The 21,079-nt window shown below is 32.4% G+C and overlaps 1 protein-coding gene across 5 annotated transcripts in view; it reads left to right on the top strand.

Annotated features, from left to right (window-relative positions):
• LOC126819670 (serine-rich adhesin for platelets) overlaps positions 1-21,079 on the top strand; it is a 100,100-nt gene that overhangs the window by 51,291 nt on the left and 27,730 nt on the right. For 3 of the 5 annotated variants that reach the window (XM_056100133.1, XM_056100135.1, XM_056100134.1), the window contains 2 exons: positions 4,039-7,129; positions 7,793-8,308. In XM_056100133.1, the coding sequence (XP_055956108.1) occupies positions 4,039-7,129; positions 7,793-8,308 (3,607 nt within the window). The remainder of the gene's footprint in view (positions 1-4,038; positions 7,130-7,792; positions 8,309-21,079) is intronic. The other 2 variants (XM_050547835.2, XM_050547834.2) reach the window with 2 other exon arrangements.

The following is a 21,079-nucleotide window of genomic DNA, read 5'->3' as shown; positions in this document are numbered from 1 at the left end:
TGTGGATTTAGTTTTCACTTCATTCAAGCATACACAAGGTGTCCATGAAAGGCCACCGCTGGACCAGTCTATCTTTCAGCTTCACTGCTTCATGTGATGTGATAGTCTTATTAATTCAACTATTTTTTACTAAATGCAAAAACTTACCAATAATTTATTTTTGTTGTGAGATTGGATAACAGATGTGAAGGATTGTAGCCAAGATCTTTTCTTAGAGATTGACACATGTTAACTTTATTTCTAAAAAGGATGAGAATGCATGAAAAGGTAGGATGTGCTTTCATATTTTGAAAATAAACTTCAAATGAATTTTGAAATATTGAATATTCAGTCAAAAGGATTAAATTGGAAGTTTTTTGGAATCTCAGTTCTTTCAACATGTGTATAGATTTTAGTTTATGGCTAAATTATACAGGTATCAGCAGTTATTGAATAATCTGTTTCCCAGTTTTTTAATTAATTTCTTGTGATTTGTTAAAGTACATCAAATAAATGATTATAAATTAAATGATTACTAATATAGTTATTCAGATGATTACTAACATTGTACTAAATATAGTTAAACAGATGATTTCTTAATATAGTTAAAAAGATGAATTACTAATATATTTAAACAGGGCCCTTATTCACGAAAACTTAAACTAAGATACAATCAAAATTTTAAGAAATACTGCAATTCGATTGGCTGACCAGTAAAATTAATTTGCATATATCCAATTTGCATATTGGTCAGCCAATCGAATTGCAGTATTTCTTAAAATTTCGATGGTATCTTAGTTTAAGTTTTCGTGAATAAGGGCCCAGATGTTTAGTTAAACATGCATTATGCAAGAGCTAAATCTGATTATTGCAAGTCTTAATTTAGGCTTCAGATGTTATAGAAATTATAAATTAGATCTTTATTTAAACAACAAGACCAAAATCAACTCTGTAGACCCATGGATGGCTCGGCTACAGCTCGGATTTAAATAGGATTTCACTAATTGATTAAATCAGATAAGGGGTAACCTGATGAAAATACGTCAGTTAGATCGAGACTAAATGATAGTGTACTTAGCGAGGCCGCTGTAAAGCGTTTCCGTATGCCATTGAAAACTTTACTTGATAATCGAGATATGTAGGTGGAGTTAACGCCTGTCAATCAAACGTTCGGCGAAGGTGAATACACATTTCGCTACCATTTCTAGGCAAATATTACAACGATGATAACTATGTTCAGAATAAAGTAATTTGACTGAATTTTTCAATACATTCTTGTTATAGCAAGAATGGCCAACTCTCTATAAATATCTCCCATAATGTATCTTTGATTAGATGATTTTATCCTAATTATCAATAAGTTCACATTTGCAGCTGCGATTTGCTAATACTCTTTTCTACAGGTTACATGTAAAATCGATTTGTGGGCTGCAATTTAATTTCTTTGGAAATTCACCTTATAGTATCATCTCAAAATACTAACCATCATTTCCTTTTAGTGTAAACATACTTTGACAGTTGTTCATCTTAAAATGTTGACAATCATTCATTTTCTTACAAAATTCACCTTATTGTTTCAAAATGTTGACAGTCTTTTATATTGCCTTTTTTTTCATTGCTAACAAATGCTGCACTGAACAAAGTTAAGGGGATGGATATTGAAATGGGCTGTCAGTATTGTATCCATAGCATCTTAAACCATTTCAAGATACAGTTGTGTCTTTTACGAAATAGAAATTTGAATAATTTTTGTATTTCCATGGAAACAGATTTGACTTTTGTCTAAAGGTGCGTTGTGTTGACCGAGTCATCTTGATATTGATCATTATATCTGATTTTAAATGACCATAAATAGTACCTAGATATGTATCTTTAATTACTATTTGAATACCTATTTATATCCGTCATACAGACAGTAAGATTTTAATGGTTTGTTTCACCCCTTGATTACACTTGTTACTTAGGATAAGACATCAACCAGATTAATTAGCCATTAGTGAAACATTCATATGACTTATCCATTAATTATTTCAAAATCTGCTCCATATAGACGTTGGGAAATTGTAAAGCCAGGGCCGTAACTAGCTCAGAGCAATGAGAGGGGCAGGAAGTGTTCTCAGGGGTGCTGTAAAATTGACGGACAATGTATATCTATTGTTTTTATGGTCGACAATTTTTTCACCGGGGGGGGGGGGACTTTTTCCCCCTGCACAACCCCTAGTTACAGGCCTGTGTAAAGCCATTCGGTGATAGCATACCCTTGACATCAAAACCTGGTAAATGCTAATGGTCAGAGTTTTGGTTGTGAGGGTACTTTTAACTTAGATAATTACATGAACACGCTTTGTTTTGCTTTATTTCTTGAGTTTTGGGTGAACCCTGTGTATTTATTTATTATTTATTCATGTCATATGTAATGTTTATCATTTTGTTAAAAATCTTTATTTTAAAAATTAAACTTCGCTGAATTTGAAATAAGAAAAGAATAGAAATATTTAATATCAGTAGAAATAAAAAATCAAATCAATTGGTAAAAATTTCAAACATGTTGTGATAACAAAACTAACTTAATAAAAAAACATAAACTGTCATAACAATACATAAAGCAAACACAAGTAAAAAGTGAATGGCCTGAGGCTGTGATATGACAGTTACAAATAATATTAAATCTGGGTGAACGCGATTTTTAAAGATGATATAGATCTTAATATGCTTCATATTAGTAATTGGGACTCTGGTGAAATGTATAGATCTTAGATTGATTAAGTTATGTACAATCTAAAGTAAAAAGTAATATGAAATTTTAGTTTGATTAGAGTCAGTCACTTGGAACTCAATTTATGTTTACGTCTATTTTCCCCTTTCAGAGTACAATCTAAATTTTCCTATATTCTGATAATATAACCACATTCAACATGACATATCTTTGTACGTCCAGTCTGTGGATCATCATTCTTCCATCAGTAAGCGTAATCATATAAGCTAACTTCACATGTTTAAAAAGAAAGAATAAATATAAACCAATCGAGATATGTATTAGTTGTAGATATTTCTGGTTAGGGTGTCTCTTATAAATGATCAATGATTCCGTTTGTAAATTTAGTCAATAAATAATGTCAATATAGTAAAACTTGACAAGAATGTCCAAATGGTGGGAATGCTGCCCTCCAAGGTTTGGGGGATTAATTTTCAGTATAAATGTAGTTTTAAATGAATATAAGGACATATTGTTCTGTTTTATCTCTACCTGTATACTCTATCAAAAATTATGCTACTACATTACCAATGGCAGTGATGGTCAATACATACTATGTAGTGCAATGAACCTGGCAACAAAGATTGTTTTTTTTTTTAAGTATTGCATAATTTGACTCTATTTTGCATAAATATGATATTTAAAAAAACCCCAAAACATTGTCTAGGTTAAGTAGATTATTTGCTGTGTGTGATATGACATATTTTAAGAATTTAAATCAGTCTGCTGGATTACAGGTTTTATTGTTTGATGTGAGTATTAGTGGAGGTTTGTTTTGTCCTATCAGTATATAAATAACATTCTTACCAGGACTATATATCATAGATAAATAGATGGATAGATAACAAATAGATACAATGTCATAGGTGTCACCAAATGTTCTTATTATAAAACATACAGGTAACCCAGTTTAAACAGGTGTAACATGTTTGTCATGTCAATCTAAAATGAAAATCAATAAAAAAAATATTCATTCCATTGAGTTTCTGATTCAATTTATAGTTATATGCAGTCTGTCAGATTCTTCAAGGAAACTAAATATAATAATGAACTCAAAGCAAATTCTGTTTTGTTGACATAGTAAGCCTATAGCATGTAATAATGATGCTTTGCAATATATTCAAGTCATTGCAGTAGTACTTTGTACACATGATACAGAAAGAGATTAGGCCCACTCTTCCTAGAACATCAGATACCACTTCTCATTTAAGGAGTTCACATGGCTAACAATTTTTTGTTGTACTATTGCATTGAATATTTGATATTTGAACATATAATATATTTTGTCTTTGGGTATTTTACAGAAAAATCCAGACGACTACCTATCTAGGAAGCTGGCCAGAGAAGAGGAAGAGAAACAAGAAAAATTTCGACAACACCGAAGAGCTAGTGATAAGCGATCATTATCTAGTACACCAGACAGTTTAAAGAGAAGAAGTGTGAACAGCACTCCTGAAATTTACAAACGTAGACAAGACACTTCAGATGGTCACAAGCGTAGAAGTTATATAGAACGCAACGATGAAGCTACACAAGCCGCAAGGGAATACAGATTAAAGAGAAGATCACTTCATTCTGAACACAGCAGTGATAAAGTAGAAGGCTTACCCAATTCGTCATATGTTAATAAAAAACAAGAACCCAAAGCACGAAGTTCAGAATTACTGACATCGAAAACTACAAACAAGCCAAAGGATAAAACACAAGATAAATCCTTAAAGAAATCACCTGCTCCTCTTCCACCATCAAGTTCTCATCCAAGCATTCATTCCTCATCACAAATCACACACACACAAACTACTCACAATCCTGAACTTACTCTTGAACCTAAGTTAAATGAAAGAGCGAACTCTGAACCTATACTAGATAAAGCAGATAGTGCTTCCTCTATAGGAACAAACCTAATACATAAAGAAACTATATCTAAATCATCCTTATCACCAACTGGAACAAGATCTTCAGCATCTTTCTCAGATGATTCACTTCCTACCTCACCTACTGATAAATCTCCAACAAAACCATCAGTGAAGAAAACTAGAGCTCCTGCTCCACCAGTAGAATTAGCACAAAATCTAACAAACAGAGCTGATCACTCACCATCTGCTCTACATGACAGTCATTTTCCATCCACTAGAACAACAGAGCCATCTTTTGTAAAAGAACAAAGAACTGTGGAAAGTAGGTCTATGTCAGTATATGGCCCAACATCACCAGTAGCTTCGATTAGTCCGGATTCACTTAGTCCAACAAATACACCAGACCTGTCACCCTTAAGATCAAACTCATCACATCAATTTGATAAAGACAATTTTTCAGATTATAAAACACAACAGATGTTTGAACAAACTGCAATGAAAGCTAAATCTACTTTGCAAACTGTTCCTCTTAGTCCAGATTCATTAAGCCCACCTACACTAAGTCCGACAAGCACAGTCAGTCCACCACTAAGTCCAATTAAACCTCCAGAAAGACCACCAAGAACAAAGAAAAGAAAAAGTTCAACAAAATCACCATCTTCTCCGGCAATACCAATGAATGGTGACCTGGTAACGGATAAAGTAGAAGAAAAGAATGAAAAGAATGAAAAGAATGAATCCATTTTATCTGCACCTGACAATAACTTGGAAGCATTATTTGACAAAATGGAGACAATACTTGTAAATGGCGACAAGCCTAAAGCTGAGCGTCCCAGTTCATTATTTTCAGAATCTAAGACTAACAATGAAAATATAATGGAACTTAACAATGCAGAACAGAGCAAAATGACTGCTGATGACTCTGAAGTCAATCGGGATGAAAATATGGATAACCAGCAAAGACCAAGCATCAAAAAAAGAGCAGCGCCAGAACCACCAGCTCCAAAATCAGAATCAAGTTTCGAAGACAACAAGGACCTTAGTTGGGAAAGTCCACCTAAAACAGATTCTTGTGTTCCTGTTGTCACCATTAAGAAGGAAACCAAACATATTGAAAATGATGAAAGGAGTACAGAACTTATCAACAGAAATGGTACAGGATTGAGAGCAAAACCAGCATTTGATCGAATGTCTATCTCATCTTACGACTCAGCTGATTCTGTTCCCCCACCATTACCAAATTCTGCACCACCTCCTCTTCCTGGCAGCTGTCAACCAACATCTGATGAAGCTACATCCCCTGATGAAATTGTTGAAATTGAATACACTGTTCCCCTCAACACAGCTCCCATAGACAGTGACCTTGATGAATCATTCAACAGGGAAAACCACATAGCAGCCAGTCGTTTCGAAGACCCTGAAGGTAATGACTACGATCGCCGTGACTTGAAAAGTCAGTCATCATCAGGTATTCATAACAACTCAAATAATCAGTATACTAAACAAACTAACAACTCCTCTTATAGTGAAAATGAGCAAGGTCATGTTTCTTCAACATATGAATCAAGATCACAAAATCGATCTTCTTCAGCTATAGATACTAGCTCGATTAGTCAGTCTTTATTGGACAATAAAAATTTCTTTGAAACTCAGGCATTTCAGGAAACTGATTCCAAAAGCACTCTAAAGAGACAAACTTATTCCACATATGACCAAAGGTCTCCCAAACAATCTTCATCAGACATTGATGATAGCTCAATCAGTCAGTCCTTATTAGAAAATAAAAAGTTCTTTGAAACACAGGCATTTAAAGAAACTGATTCATCAAACATTCAGAGACCGACTAACTCAGCCAGTGAGAAACAGTCTCACAAACATTTATCATCGGATATAGATGATACCTCAATCAGTCGATCTTTATTACAAAATAAAAAGTTCTTTGAAAACCAGGCATTTTCTGAAACTGATTCTTCAAAGGGTAGGCCATACAAGGCTTCTTATAGTGGTCCGTCTGTAAAAGCATATGAAAGGTATCAACATTCCGATGAAAGCTCTCATGATAGTTCTTTCAAGGGAAAGGAGTATGATTTCCCAAGGAGTCAAATTGCTAATGAAGACTCGCCAATGAATCGATATTTGAAAGCAATTAATAACCAGAACTCGGGACCCCAAACATTACCAGATAATCAGCGCAGGTCAGATTATCGATCTGCAGCACCCGTTGAATTAGGCCCCAATAGAAATACATCTGTACGATCAAATACAGAGAACAAATTAAGTAATGAAACTAATTATCATCAGACACAACCATCATCTAGCAAATCACTTGCTGTATCTGCTGAAACAACGGACTTGGCATCAGGCATGAGCACTAGTTCATTGACTAGAAAAAAGGGCAAAAAATACACTGACCGAGTAAAAGTACTGGAAAATGTGGCTAAGATTAAAGTAAGAAATGGTTATAAGATTGACCAGTCTGATGAATCTGATCTTTCTGATGATGATGAGCACAATGGTTTCAATGCAATTTTTTCTCCAGGTTCGTACAGCAGAACATTTGGAAAGTTAATTATGTTTTTATTTGATCATGAACTGTTGCTTTTGTTTAAATGTTTTTAAACTGTACTGTTTTATATCACTAACTCATAAATAACAACTAATCTTTCATCTCTTCAATATATATATTTTACCATACATATATTAACCCTTTAGGTGCCAGACTAAATAATTGACAATGTTAATTTACTGAACCTTTATGTATTTTGGGGCGCATGCATCTTCTAAGCTATTACATATCAAACATTAGATATTTTGTTAACTGAAAGGACTTTTACATGATTTAAAAGTTATATGTGTTTTAACTTTCGAAGCGTAACTTACAGAAACAGCGTCAATATTACAATTTATATGTAACAGTTTTCATTTGCATTAAATGCAGATTTTCCACCGAAATTGGTGATAGGAAACACACGTCAAGTCAGTAGCAGGCAATCAGGGTACCTATTGGGTTAACAAACTCTCTATCCAACTCCTAGATTTTCACTATTCTTAAACTAACATACAAAATATTTAACCTAAATGCTATATAATATGCCTTAATATTTTGTGTTATCTGTTGCTAGTTGTAAATGTAACCACAGCTTTACTTCTGTTTAACTAACCATGTATGCTAATTTGGTTGCTTGTACTAATTCTTTTAAAGGTGATAGTGGTATTATGACCAGTGTACCTACTTCATCAGATGAAACCGATGGTAACAGTCATGGACCTGTCCGTATCCTCTCCTACAATCTAACATCCAGCCAACTAGATAATCCATTGATAGATAACAGCATGGATTCACAATATGATGATTCTAGTTTAACTTCTCCATTGGTCTTTGAATCTAAACGATCTTTGTTTGAAGAAAAGAAGGACAGATCTTCAGCACAAGCCATGTCACCAACTTCTCCTACATCCACCACAAGTTCTGATGGTATGATGTCTCCACGATACAGAAAATACAATGGTCAGGAGCTGGTGGATAAAGCTCGGCAGTTTGCAGATATGGTGCAGAAACCCAATTTTACAGTGAAAACCAAGGGTTCCGATTCTGATGAATTCAACCAAGAGACGCTGCAAGAGTTTGAATTGAATCGTAGATCTGTGATCAGCCAGTCAACTGTAAGAAAGAAAGATGTTCGAAGTCCAACAGAACCTGATCAGAAACTATTTGAAGGTAAGTGCCACTTTCAACTAAACATTTATTCAAATATAAAACTGACTAAACCATGTACATGCATTGGGAATACTACTTCTACCAAAACAAATGAAATTAACTCCATGCATTAGGAATATTTCTACCAAAACACATGCAATTAACTCACAATACTAGATACAGCTATTTTGCAAAAAATCTTGAACTTTTCACAAGAGGTTCATGTGCTACAATTCTGTAGGAACTGTATGTTCATGGTTTTGGACAGAGTTATTAATTTTGATGTTTGGGAGATCTAATTGTGGTGTTATCTCCCTTGAATTAGATTCCAGCTCACATGATAAAGGAGCTAATGTTGTCTTAATATTTGTCACAATAAATATTTCAAATTAAATGAATGTCTCTTTCTAAAGATAGCATAAAAAGTTACAGGTTCACAAACAATAACAATGCAAATACCAAACAACTTTAAATCTAACTTCAACAAAACCTATCCATTTTCCAACAGTCGGTGGTTAGACTCGAAAGCTTAACTTAGCAACCACCAGGATTTTCCTATCTCTGTGAGGTTTAAATAAATACACTGTAGAAAAATATATTCATAGAAATGTTCCACTGAATAATTGTGTCCTAAATAACAGATTATAAAGTTGAAGAATAGAAAATTTGATATCTAATATAAAGTTTGCTTATTTTAATTCTCCAAAGCTCAAATGCAAAGACTTAACAGAAATGCACAAAATTTACAGTTTTTTTGTTGCTATGGTGTCTCATTTTGATTAATGTAGTTATTTCCAATCGGTTTTTTGCTTAATGTTCATAATGTGATGTAATTAATATCTTAAGTCATTTTCAAAGATAAATTTCGGGGTCATATACCAGTTTAAAGGTCTTTGGATACAGAATTTACATTTATGCATAGTAGTGTCTCGCAGCTAGAGCCTGTCTCATTTGTAATTAAAATTACATTTACACGGTTAATTTCCCTAATCTACAGTAAGCCTGCAGAGGCTATGGTGACTTTATATTATTTAGGAAAGACTTTCATCATTAGCTATGACATAATTAAGACAGCGCTGTGCTGAGATTTAAAAAAAAATATCATGTTATGCAGCCTTAATAAATCGATTTCTAACTGATTTAATACAGATAAACAAAAGTGTATTTATGGTGATTTAAGATGTCTTCCGTCTCTACAACTACTATAAAGATTTAAGACAGGAAGTTAAACCATGAAGTATTTTGGTGATCTCATGTATCAATAAAATAGTATTCCTAAGAATTCCATGTAATATTGATTTGATATTGATGTATTTATGATTTGATCACCATGCTTGTCAACAGTCAACACATATTAAATACTATGTAGCTTTACACTTCCTAAACTTTAAGCAGATGCCATAACAGAGATAACATTAATTTTTTTATATTTTGTATGTCTTTTAATATAAATAGATTGAAATTAATATTTTTGTAGTAAAAAGTTATTAATATTAATATATTTGGTGTAGGTCCCATTTGGTATTTAAGAAGAAAGGTATGAATACCTTCTCTATATTGACATAATTCACAATGTTTACCCCTAAACTGATGTTTGCACAAAGCATAAATAGGCGTACTTGGTTTTGTAAGAGTTTTGGAGACAGGTTTGGCAAGTGTGATGAGTCTAAACAGGTACAAGTAGCCAGTGACGCTACGAGATTTGCAATTGTTTAAGTTTATCTCTTGGCCGTGAAGGATGTCAAGATGATCAGCTATTATGCACTTTGAATTAGAGTAACTTTTTGATGAAACTTCTTGGAGTTTGAAGTAAGTGTTCTATGCTTTTGACATACTCTTTTATTTATATTCTATTTATTTTGCTTTTATGTACTGGTATATTAAGTATATATATTTTCACAGTTTTAATAGAAACCTACAGATTAAGTACTGTAAACAAAATATTAATGGTATCATGAAGTTACACAAATGCATATTGGAATGAATCAAGGACATTGATAACCATTCAGTTAATAATCACCAATGATTATTTTATTGATTTTGTAGATATATTATTTCATGATCACGCTGATTTATGAGGAACCTTTATCGAACTTTATTTTGTTATGTTGCAGCACAGAAATGCCTTTTGAAACATGACTGGTAGTAGAATTCATTTAAGTCATCAGTTTTTTAAATTGCGTTAATTTTTTTGTATTACGATGCTTCTATTTAATTTTGTATTCTGAAACAGTGCGTAATCTGTAAACTTTTGAAAGAGGCAAGACTGGAGTCTGTTCTAATGTCACATTGTTCCACCTAATTGTTTGAATACTTTGTTATTAATAAAGACTCTAATTTTGCCTAATAATATTCCGAATAGTTTTCAAAAATAGAAACATTGTTTTATCATTTGCAAATCCTTGCCAATAAATACAGAGAAGAAATGCATGTTTCCTATCATTTACATGGCCCCAAAATAAAGGTATTTCAAAGAATTAAATATAAATACAAATAAATTTATAATTTTTTCTGGGCATGAACAGAATTCAGGACCAATTTAAAGCAAATCATGATCAGTTGATAAAAAAGTGACATGGCCAACCTTTCAACTCTGGAAGAAACAACACAGTTTTAACTTGATCTTTGTTTAATACTCATATACATGTTGACAAATTGCATAGATTTGAAAACTAGGAGACAGACATTAAAGAATTTTGAATGGCAAACTTTTAAATTTGATCAATATCAGACACTTGACATCTGATTACACCCAACCAAATTCACAAAATATTTTACATTTCAGAAAAATAGTTCTATTACTATGCTTTTCACATGGGACGATACTGCACAGTTTATATGAAATAGCTGACATCGTTTTTTTTCTTCTCATAAATATTGATTATTTGCTCTGTTCATTATATAGACTGTGTCCTAACCACCTAAAAAAAAAATATATAATGAAAAAATATGAGATAATATTTATCTTGGTTGTTGGTGTTAGCAAAAATAATTAAATTTCTTTCAAAGAACAGCAGCTTTAACCTGGTATGTGTGCCACTAGACTTTTTGGTATAAAATTTTGGTGAGGGGGTGGGGCTTTACATTCTGAAATTTCTATGTCTGGGAATTTCCCTGTACACCTCTATAACGTTAAAACATTCTGTCTTTGGCTATCATATCTTTGTTTTTTTTCTTGTTAAGTGTTATTTGTGTAAGGGTATGTTTTTGATTTGTAATCTGCTTTAATCCATTTTAACACTTTTCCGCAAGTAAACAAATACTTCTATTTACGAATAAAATGTCATTGCTGAGCCAGTCTAGTACTATTTTAATACGGAAACATATTGACATAGCTGAATATAAAGATGTTAAGCTATTTAAAATAAATGAAATATTTGAATAGTTTCAGCGGGGATAACTTTGACTACTGTTACAAGATGACATGTCTGAAACCAATCAGTTTACATAGGCGTATGAGCCAGGGGGCAGGGGGCAGGGGGCAGGGGGCAGACGGGTAAAGTGAAAAAAAAGTTATTACTTCTTCTAGTTGGCATAATAAAGTGCCCGAAATCTAATAAAACACTAATTTTACTTTTCTTTTAATTGAATACCACAAATTTTTACTGAATTGAATACAGATTAAAACATTTTTTCTGGAGCCACTCTACTTTGTGTGACATTTTTTGGGCATCAATTATTATTTGTGAATGCAGCTACAATAGTCTAGTCTGATTGTATGGTTGAAATTCAAGTTGGCAGAGAGTCGGATTTCGGTATAGCAGAAATACCCGCGACGATTGATTGCTTGTTTGGGATTTGGAATTCCGGTAATTCACCTAAGCTAGGCTATATTGGACCACTTTAAAGTTGCTGTATTTATGGGCTGGAATAGCATAAAAATGCATTTTCTTTTTGAGGGGGAGGGGGGTATCTTACACGGTAAGCTTGGCATCTTCGCCTCTCACAGACAACCAGCACTGCCATCTGTAACCCAAAAGTTTTTCAGGCATTTCAGTTCTGCTCCCCACCCCAACATTGGTCATCATCCAAATGTATAAATAATGAATAACACCAACCATATTTATCATTGTTGTTATTCTTATACATAATATGTATACAATTTTACAAACTGTCTTCTTTGTATTATATAATTAATATTATTGGCATACTTATTCACCAAGGAAGTTACTCAATCTATTTTATTTTTACAAAGTCAGTCAGTTATAAAGAAGGATAAGTAGTGTTTTCCTTTTGCCTTCGGCACTTCTGTTTCTTGAAATCTTCGTTACACAACTATTGTAGCAATGATCTCTGTGTTAAAATTATATTTAGAACGTGTTTAACCAGTTCTATCACATATGTGATAATGGCTGACACTAATGTTGTCCTTTAAGGAGCATAAAAGGTCTGGCTATTCATTTTATTCATGCAAATCAGTTAGGTGTTACGATAGTAATAGAAGATGTTAATACAATCGTCTTAATGCTAGGTTCTCACTATCATGATTCGCGCCAGGAAAATGCGTTTGTGGCCATCAAATCTTCCATACTTTTTGGGGGGCTTGGGGAGTCTACATGGTTAGCTCAGCTCCGTCGCCTCTCATAGACAACCAGCACCGCCGTCTGTAACCCCTAACATTCATAGTGCCTGTACGGATGTACACCTATGTCAGTTTTGGAAAGTATTTAACTTTTTCTTCCAACTTTTCTAAAAATTGTTCCCCAAATAGTCTTTTTCTGAATTCATTGCCCATTTTCAGCTTTGAACTTCATTCATTAAAATGTGTATACTAGCTCCAATACAATGCTGATTTTTCCACTAGCAATTTTACCAAATGTAATGGTGTTGATATCAGTTTGCTTGAGGCATTTCAGACATCCTGAGTTGTTCAAGGTTTGGCATTTATGTTTATGACATTAATCTTATGTATTTAATCTTGGAAATTAGGGTTAGTTTTGATTCTTGTTTATGGAAACTGCATTTGGTTAAAAATTGAGATGCTTCAGTGGAAACACAACTGTCTTGGAAATTACTATGTACCAATATTAAAATGTTAAAGTGAGAAGGATCAGTTCAATTTCTTGTATGTATACTGCTAACTTTTAAATGACATGGTTTGGTTATTCTGAGATGTGAGATATCACCATCTGAAAAGCTATCTAGAAATAAAAAGGTAAACATAATGTGACTGTAATATCTGTACAGAAACACAAACTAAGAACTATGATTAAAAACATGAAAAAACTACAGATATTCCTTTGAATCACTTTCTTGCTGAGACCTATGAAATTTATATCAAACAGTTATTGTTTTCATTAACATTACCTAAAACACGGTGCAGCTTCTTAATGCAATGGGAAAATTACATTGTTTTGATTTAATTAATTGAGAAAAATAAATGTGTCCGATTAATTATGATATATTATGCATATATTTATTATTTATACCAATATTATATCTAAATAGGAGTATAATTAGATAGGTGGAAACAGGTAAAAACAGGTGTATGATCAATGTTGCATATCTAAACTCTCGGATCAAAACATTGAATTAGACAGCTAGACACAGATTATTATTACTATATGATATAAGGTAGCTTAGACTGGACAGGTGACCATAATAAGGTGAGAAAAAAGTTTCTAAATACATTCAAAATGAATATTTAACTCGGTTCTCCCCAACCATATAATTTTTAAGAAAGCACTATGTATAGATCGACAAACTGTATCCAAGGTGTTTCTATAGCTTTCATTCAATATGTGACTGAATAATTAGGAAATGAATAGCTTGTGATCCGTCATACTCTATTCTGTGTTAGCTCTCATAAACAGACAAAGCATATTGATGCTGGGGTAGAATATATTCAATTCATTCTTTATGTACTTAGTACACTCATTGTTGATTTTATGTCCCAGGTATAAACACCTATATTGATTCAGTCTCCAAATAATATTTTAGGATATTTTCTTCAGGTGAGTAAAGTTATTTTTTGTTGTTATATTATCTTTAAGAAAGGTCAGCTACAGACTGGATTCTTAATTGTTATATTCCACTTCCTTGAGGTTGTACAGAATTGTATACATATGGGTACATGTTAGGCAACATTTAATGCAACAAAATTTGTCAGCTGACCTGGACAAAATATGTTGGTCTATAAATTGTTGAATGTTGACTTTACTCATGTCAAATTAAACATTCTTTTTATTGTTACTCCCTACAAGACGGCAATCAGTAATTATAATATCTTTCAGTTTTTCTCCAATTATTCTGTTAGATAAAGACCCACATGGGAGCTATGCTGAAAGAAGGGGATAGGGTAAGAGAAAATCTGAGTAGTGGGTTGAAGAACCCCATTGCATCAATATTATTTGTTTTGAACCACTTAAATTACTATTTATATAAAATCTATAAAATGCATTTCAAAGATCTACTTAAACAACAATTGTTTCAAGTTGTATGAATATTTAGTTATTGTGCATATTTTGATACAAGCATTGTCGTTATAACAATTTTTCTTAGCTGAATATTTTATTGATTGTTATTTTGTGTCTTGTAAAATGTATACATTATATAGCTATGTGGCATACTACCCAAACAACAACAGGAAACAAATTTAAAAACAAAATTTACAATGTTTTTTTTTGTTGTTTTGTTGGACTGATCATGATTTACTGGTAAAATACTATTTGCATGATCACATTGACGTCATAATGTGTTATTGTAAAAAATATGTGTTGTAAAGAAAGATTATTTGTTAGGCTTATATAAGAGAAGAATAGATTGGGGGGTTATTTGTTAAATATTTACCGAACCTTAAGGTATAATACTGACAATATAGGTAATCAATGAGGTAAAGACCATCTTTTGGATTAAGCGGGTGTACATGCTTGCCTACACACATTGTGTTTGAGAATCTTTAAGACAGCGAAATACATTTAACGTTGCAAGGGATTTATGTAATTAGGTAATTGCTTTTTATAACTGTTACAGGTAGGTTTTATTTATGTACATTCCTTAAATATCATTTTACTTACTATAATGGATGTGTTGTTACAAAATATGTAATGAAGAACAAGGTCATCCATAAGATATACTAAAAATAACAATCTGATTAAAAAAACACAGTTCCTATTTCGTTTTGTTTTTTATAGTTCAAAATTTCGTTTTCCTTGTCTTTACTACACTAGGATCTGGAAGAGTTGTTATATAACCTGTGTTCTGTATGATGTGAGGGATTAGCCAATGAAGCAGTCTTTTACGGAGAGTATTTGGCGTGAAGTGCATGGAACTGTGTGTAACCACTAGAAACATCAACACTGATTAGTTAATCAAATGTCTGACGTCATAGGGTCAAAAGCTGCTCGTATGACCTCTGACGCAACCTTCCACTAAAACCGGTCAGATCTTTTTTTTGTGTAGGCCATCAAAAGTATAAAAAAAACGAAACAAAATATAGATCTGTATTTTAATCAGATTGTAAAAATAACAGAAATGAAATGGAACGGGGTTTAACGTCTTGTCAATCTAATACTTAGGTCATTTGAGACAAACAATGGCATATTTGGATGGATTTGTGTGCAATGCAAGGGAGGAGAATTTGGCCCAGATAGCAGTGTTTCCAGACATTTTTTCTACAATGTCAAAGGGAACAGATATGATGTGGTGATATGTTCATGTAATACCTACATTCAGTAATGCCAAATAGGGAAAGGAATTGTAGGGTAATTGAATTCCTGTAACCTTTAGCCATTTTATTAAAGACCTAAATTTAGGCCTTAAATGTTATATAATTGATTGATTAGACATTTATTAACATGACAAGACCATAATCAACTCTCTTTAGGCCTTAAATGTTATATAAATGATTAATTAGACATTTATTAACATGACAAGACCATAATCAACTCTCTAGGTCATCGCATGACTCCGATATTAAGTAAATTAGAATGATTTGGCCATTTAATGATTTAATTTATAAATAGAGAAGTGAGCCTAAACCTCAAAGGCCATAATCAACTGTCTTCGTCATCGTATGGCTCTGATTTTAAATTTATTAGAACAGTTTGGCCATTTAATGGTTTAATTTAAAAATGGAGAGGTGAGGCTAAGTCTCCAATATACCAGTATCATGGTTACGATAATAAACAATCAATGCATACATCTTGTCAAAACAACAAACAGTGATTACTTGGCCCAGAATAAATTAATTTGAATGAAATTTCAATATATTCATTTTGCATTATCTATTTTTGAACTATTATAGCAAAAATGGTCAGCTCTTTATCTAAATCTTACATAATGTATCTTTAAGATTTTATAATTTGAATAAAAGAACACAAGTTAAAAGTCAGAAAAGAGCTATCTCTCATGAATTTTAAAGTTAATGCAAAGTTGTTCAGTGCAGGCACAACTGCAAGGAAGATGAGAATATAAATGCTTCCATTGCGGGGAATTAAATTGAGAACTTGACTGTCACTTCAGATTGTCTGTAGAAATCCAAGGGTTTTGCTGGGTGAACTCGTCTTTTTTAGCCACTAGTAAGGATTTCTTTAAATATTGAATTGAAGATAGGAATTGGGGTTTAACTTTTTAACAACTTTATTTGGTCATGATGACATGAACATATTTTCTTTGTTACATATTTGGTGGGGGAATATTTTATATCCAATCCAATCAGCTAGTCTACAGAGCACATCCTTTATTCCTGTTGGATGTTAACAAATGAGAATGAAGCTGTGGTGGGTTTCTTTAATGACAAATCCGTTCATCCGACCTCATGATATAGCTATAACTATTAATGAGGAGTGACTATTTAACAATGATTTTCTTCTAGAGAAAGCTTATCATTCATAAAAAGGAGATCAATTTAGAATAAAAATCAAGTATGGATTTTTTTTTTAGGAGTCCCAATTATATAAGGGTTTTATGATTGAGGGGTAAAAAAAACGACTTGAGGGTTTGGTAGTTCTGTTAAAATTATTACAAAGATTCATAGAAATTGACAGTTGAGTTATCAAATTAATCTGCTGTAATTGCTCAAGAAGAATCCACAAAATGTACCCATTCATATTGCATCTTAATGCAGGATCATTATTTTGTCTGCATGGGTGCAATCTTTAGATGTGAAATCTGTTAAAAAATAAATTGGGGTGTATATAGGATATACATATTCAGGTGTTGTGAGTCATATATTAAAGAGGCGTGACTACATGCAATAGGTTCACTAGGTGTGCTTTTATTTCATCTTAAAATAAATTTATATAGATTTATGGTGTATCTATACACCCATTTCAGTCAGTAAGTAAACAGTAGAAGCTTTTTTTTTAGAATTTAGGAATAAAAATTCAATTTGTCCAATTTGAATACTTTGTAAGGTGTGGATAGCTCTGTTTGAAAATCAAAATTTTGCTGGTGCATGATTAAAAAGATGAAAGCTTTCAGATTAATTTGTGTTTGAATGTTTTTAAAACGTTTTGTATAATTCTTCTATTGCAACCCTCTGGAAACTCACCAACCTAACATTGTAGGTTTTGTTGAGAATCTAAAGCAAATTACTTTAATAAAAAAATTTCAACTTTTTAGGCCAATAAAAAACTATAAATTAAATGAATTAATCAATTTATTTCTGCGATGTCATATTATGGGTGATAATACTGATAGGTGTGTATTTGAACAGGACAGATTCATCCTTATAACTTAGTTTTCTTTTATCTCTTTTTCTTTTACAAAGTTGTATGTACAATATTTTTGACAGAAGCCGCAGTGGCACAGGTGAGGGCTCCTTATCAATGGTACAGGATGGAGGGCCTGGCAAGGAACAGTGTCTAGTCATTTGGATGGTACAAAAAAACAAGGTCTTGTGTACATGTTGGCGTGCACATAAAAGAACCCTTGACATACCTTTACTTTCAAGTACATTTTGGCTGGCTAGTTATTTTAGTATGCAATATATATATCCTCCCATTTCCTCAGGTGGATTCCCACTTTATAACATTGCAAAATCCACAGATGTGATTTTGTTATGTAATAAATTGTCTGATTGTGAACAGTCCGCTATGTTCTAGTTTTGTTTATAATCTGCTTTTTATTGCTATATAGACTGATCAATAAGCCGACTAGGGTAATGCAAGATCTTTCTATCCAAATCAATAGTGACTCGATCATGGAAAAAAGTATAAATATTTTAACTGGGGATATAGGTAGATAATCAAGGTAAATATATATTGCGTGATGGTCTATATTCTTTAGATACCAAAAAAGATAATTAACCACGTCAGGTACATATAGATATTTATACTGTAGATATTTAGAAATACAAGGTCACTTAAAGTCATTGTTTTTTAAAGCCATATGTTCTGTTGTTGAAAAGGTAAACAAATTTTGATCCTGTGTGTAATCCATAAAGTATTAGATTAGAAACTGTAGACCCATAGACAGTGAGAGAAGAGTGCTTGTGACTCCCCGTCACACTCAATAATCTGCAATGGATTCAATTTTGAGCATTTCTAGCATTAAAATTGTCCAAAAAATAAATGTTTTAAGAGGGCTTCACACCATGAACACCTACCAGGGTGCTAAAAAAGAATAACTTGTACTATACCATCAGTGTGTATCTCCTGTTAGAACTTTGTTTTTAAAGGGTTTTTTTACAGTTAGCAATGTAATTAAGAATATATTTCAAGATTTCTCTCCATTAGAAAATCTTAATGTGAGAATTTCTGGACTTTATAGATCTATAAATGAGAGTCCCTGTAAACAGAGTTTGTTTAGATCAATTATATGTTGATATTTGTATTGAATTAACACAGATGTTGTATTTGTATTTTCTACAATTTTACAAGGAATTTAGGTTAGGATTTTCAATTGACATCATTAAATTTCCAAATTTATTGTGTTCATGAACTAAATAATGTGACAAAATTAAGTTTTAAAACAAAGAATTCTATAAACTAATCAAAGACTTCTGAGACTGTTGATTCATAAATCACATTTCAGCAAGAAGATCTCTCTATTCTGCTGTGATGTTTTTTGAGAATTGAGGTGTGGAATTGCTTACAGTTGTTAACAGTTGCATTTGTATGTTTCTATATTTAAATATGTGAGGGTATAAACTCATTAAAAGTAATTAATTGAGTATTAATGTATTCCACCCTTCTAGTTCTATTTTAAATTGTTGGGGTTTTTTTCATGGGTAATTACAAAATTGATAGATTGGATAAAATTTAGAAAGGTATAAGTAATCAAACTAGACATGTAATTAAGTACATGTACCAAGCAAAATATACAGGTGGGATATTAAAATTAAAAGAGGGTATATCTAGTGTTCTATAAAGCATACCCTGCCTTATGCAGGACATCCACTCCCACAAAACTGTGTATAGTTTTTTTGTGTTTGTATTCCAGAAGACACAGTTATGAGGTGTACTCCATGACAGTGACATAAAGATAAAACTCTACTAGTCATCTTATCTCTTGTTATATCTTATTTTCTGTAAATTAAACACGACTGACGAAAAATTTAAATATCCAACCAGATAATATAACAGATCATAACGGAACATATTAATATAATAGTTTATATGATATTAATGTATGTTTCCTGATATTGCATTACTAAGACTAATCTGTTGGTGATAGTCCATGTTCATTGTTTGCATTCTATTAGTCATGAAATTTCTAAATCAACTAATTTAGATCTGATTTCCTCAATAATACTGATAGTTATTGGTTTGTTGATATTATGATAATTTCCCTCAAGGATATAGTATTGATACAAGTAATCTCACTTTGGCAATCAGTGTAAAATCTTCTTGATTTTTTTATGATTTGACAATGTAATTTGATCCACGTTTTTATTATTATATATAGACAATATTATATTGAGGATATCTGAATGTAATTTGAGAACAAGCTTAGTCAATATGAAATCCCTCACCTTAAATAGTGCAGTACATATTAATATTACATATGAACAAATGGGTGTATACCGGTAATATGTGTGTGTCACAATAACTTAAAATAACATACCTTATTAATACCTAAAAGAAAGCTGGAAGAGTTTCTTTTGCTTATAAACTGAATCCAGGGAACAAGTAACTAACAGTCAGCACTGTTGATGTAGACCTAGTCGAATTAGACCTAACACAGCAATCATGCCCTCCCCAGATACACCCTACAACTCAAAGATATACAGTAACTATAAATTGACATCACCAACATGTTTTGAAATCTGTTTGTCATATTTATGAACTTGGCCGACTTGGGTAAAAATCATATTGTTTATTTTAAGGCTGTAGGATGTAAAGCCAAACAAAATTACATTGGAGTCTATCAAGAGTTTCTTTTTGTGTGTCTGTTTTGGGTTGATATTAGATTTGGATTGCCTTTGCTGCTTGCGTATTCCCATTCTTCATGGGTAACAACAAATCTGCTATGGACTGGCACAAGTCATTTGGGTGAGATGGGAAACCCAGGTTCTGCAATGTCTATGTATATCAAATATCAGGGTGGATAGGTGTCCAAATGGTCTAACATATGAACTGTAGATTATAAGGTCCATTGTCTGTACAAATCTCAGTTTCAATCCCAGGTTTGTGACAAGAGTAGGATGACCTGCCTAACCTTGTGGGTTTTCCCTGGGTCCTCTGGTTTTCTCCCACTTCTAAAGCTCTACTGTGAAAGTGAATTATTGAAATAAATATATGTAAGTTCCTCAATGACCTGATAAGTGTTGAGTGGACTCTAAACCCCATTTGGACCAACAGGTAATAATGCCTCTTTTTAGGACCTTGTTATTTCTACAAACATTTT

Source organism: Patella vulgata, chromosome 4 (genome assembly GCF_932274485.2).
Source record: "Patella vulgata chromosome 4, xgPatVulg1.2, whole genome shotgun sequence".
Taxonomy (NCBI): domain Eukaryota; kingdom Metazoa; phylum Mollusca; class Gastropoda; family Patellidae; genus Patella; species Patella vulgata.
This window is presented reverse-complemented; position numbering and strand designations above follow the sequence as displayed.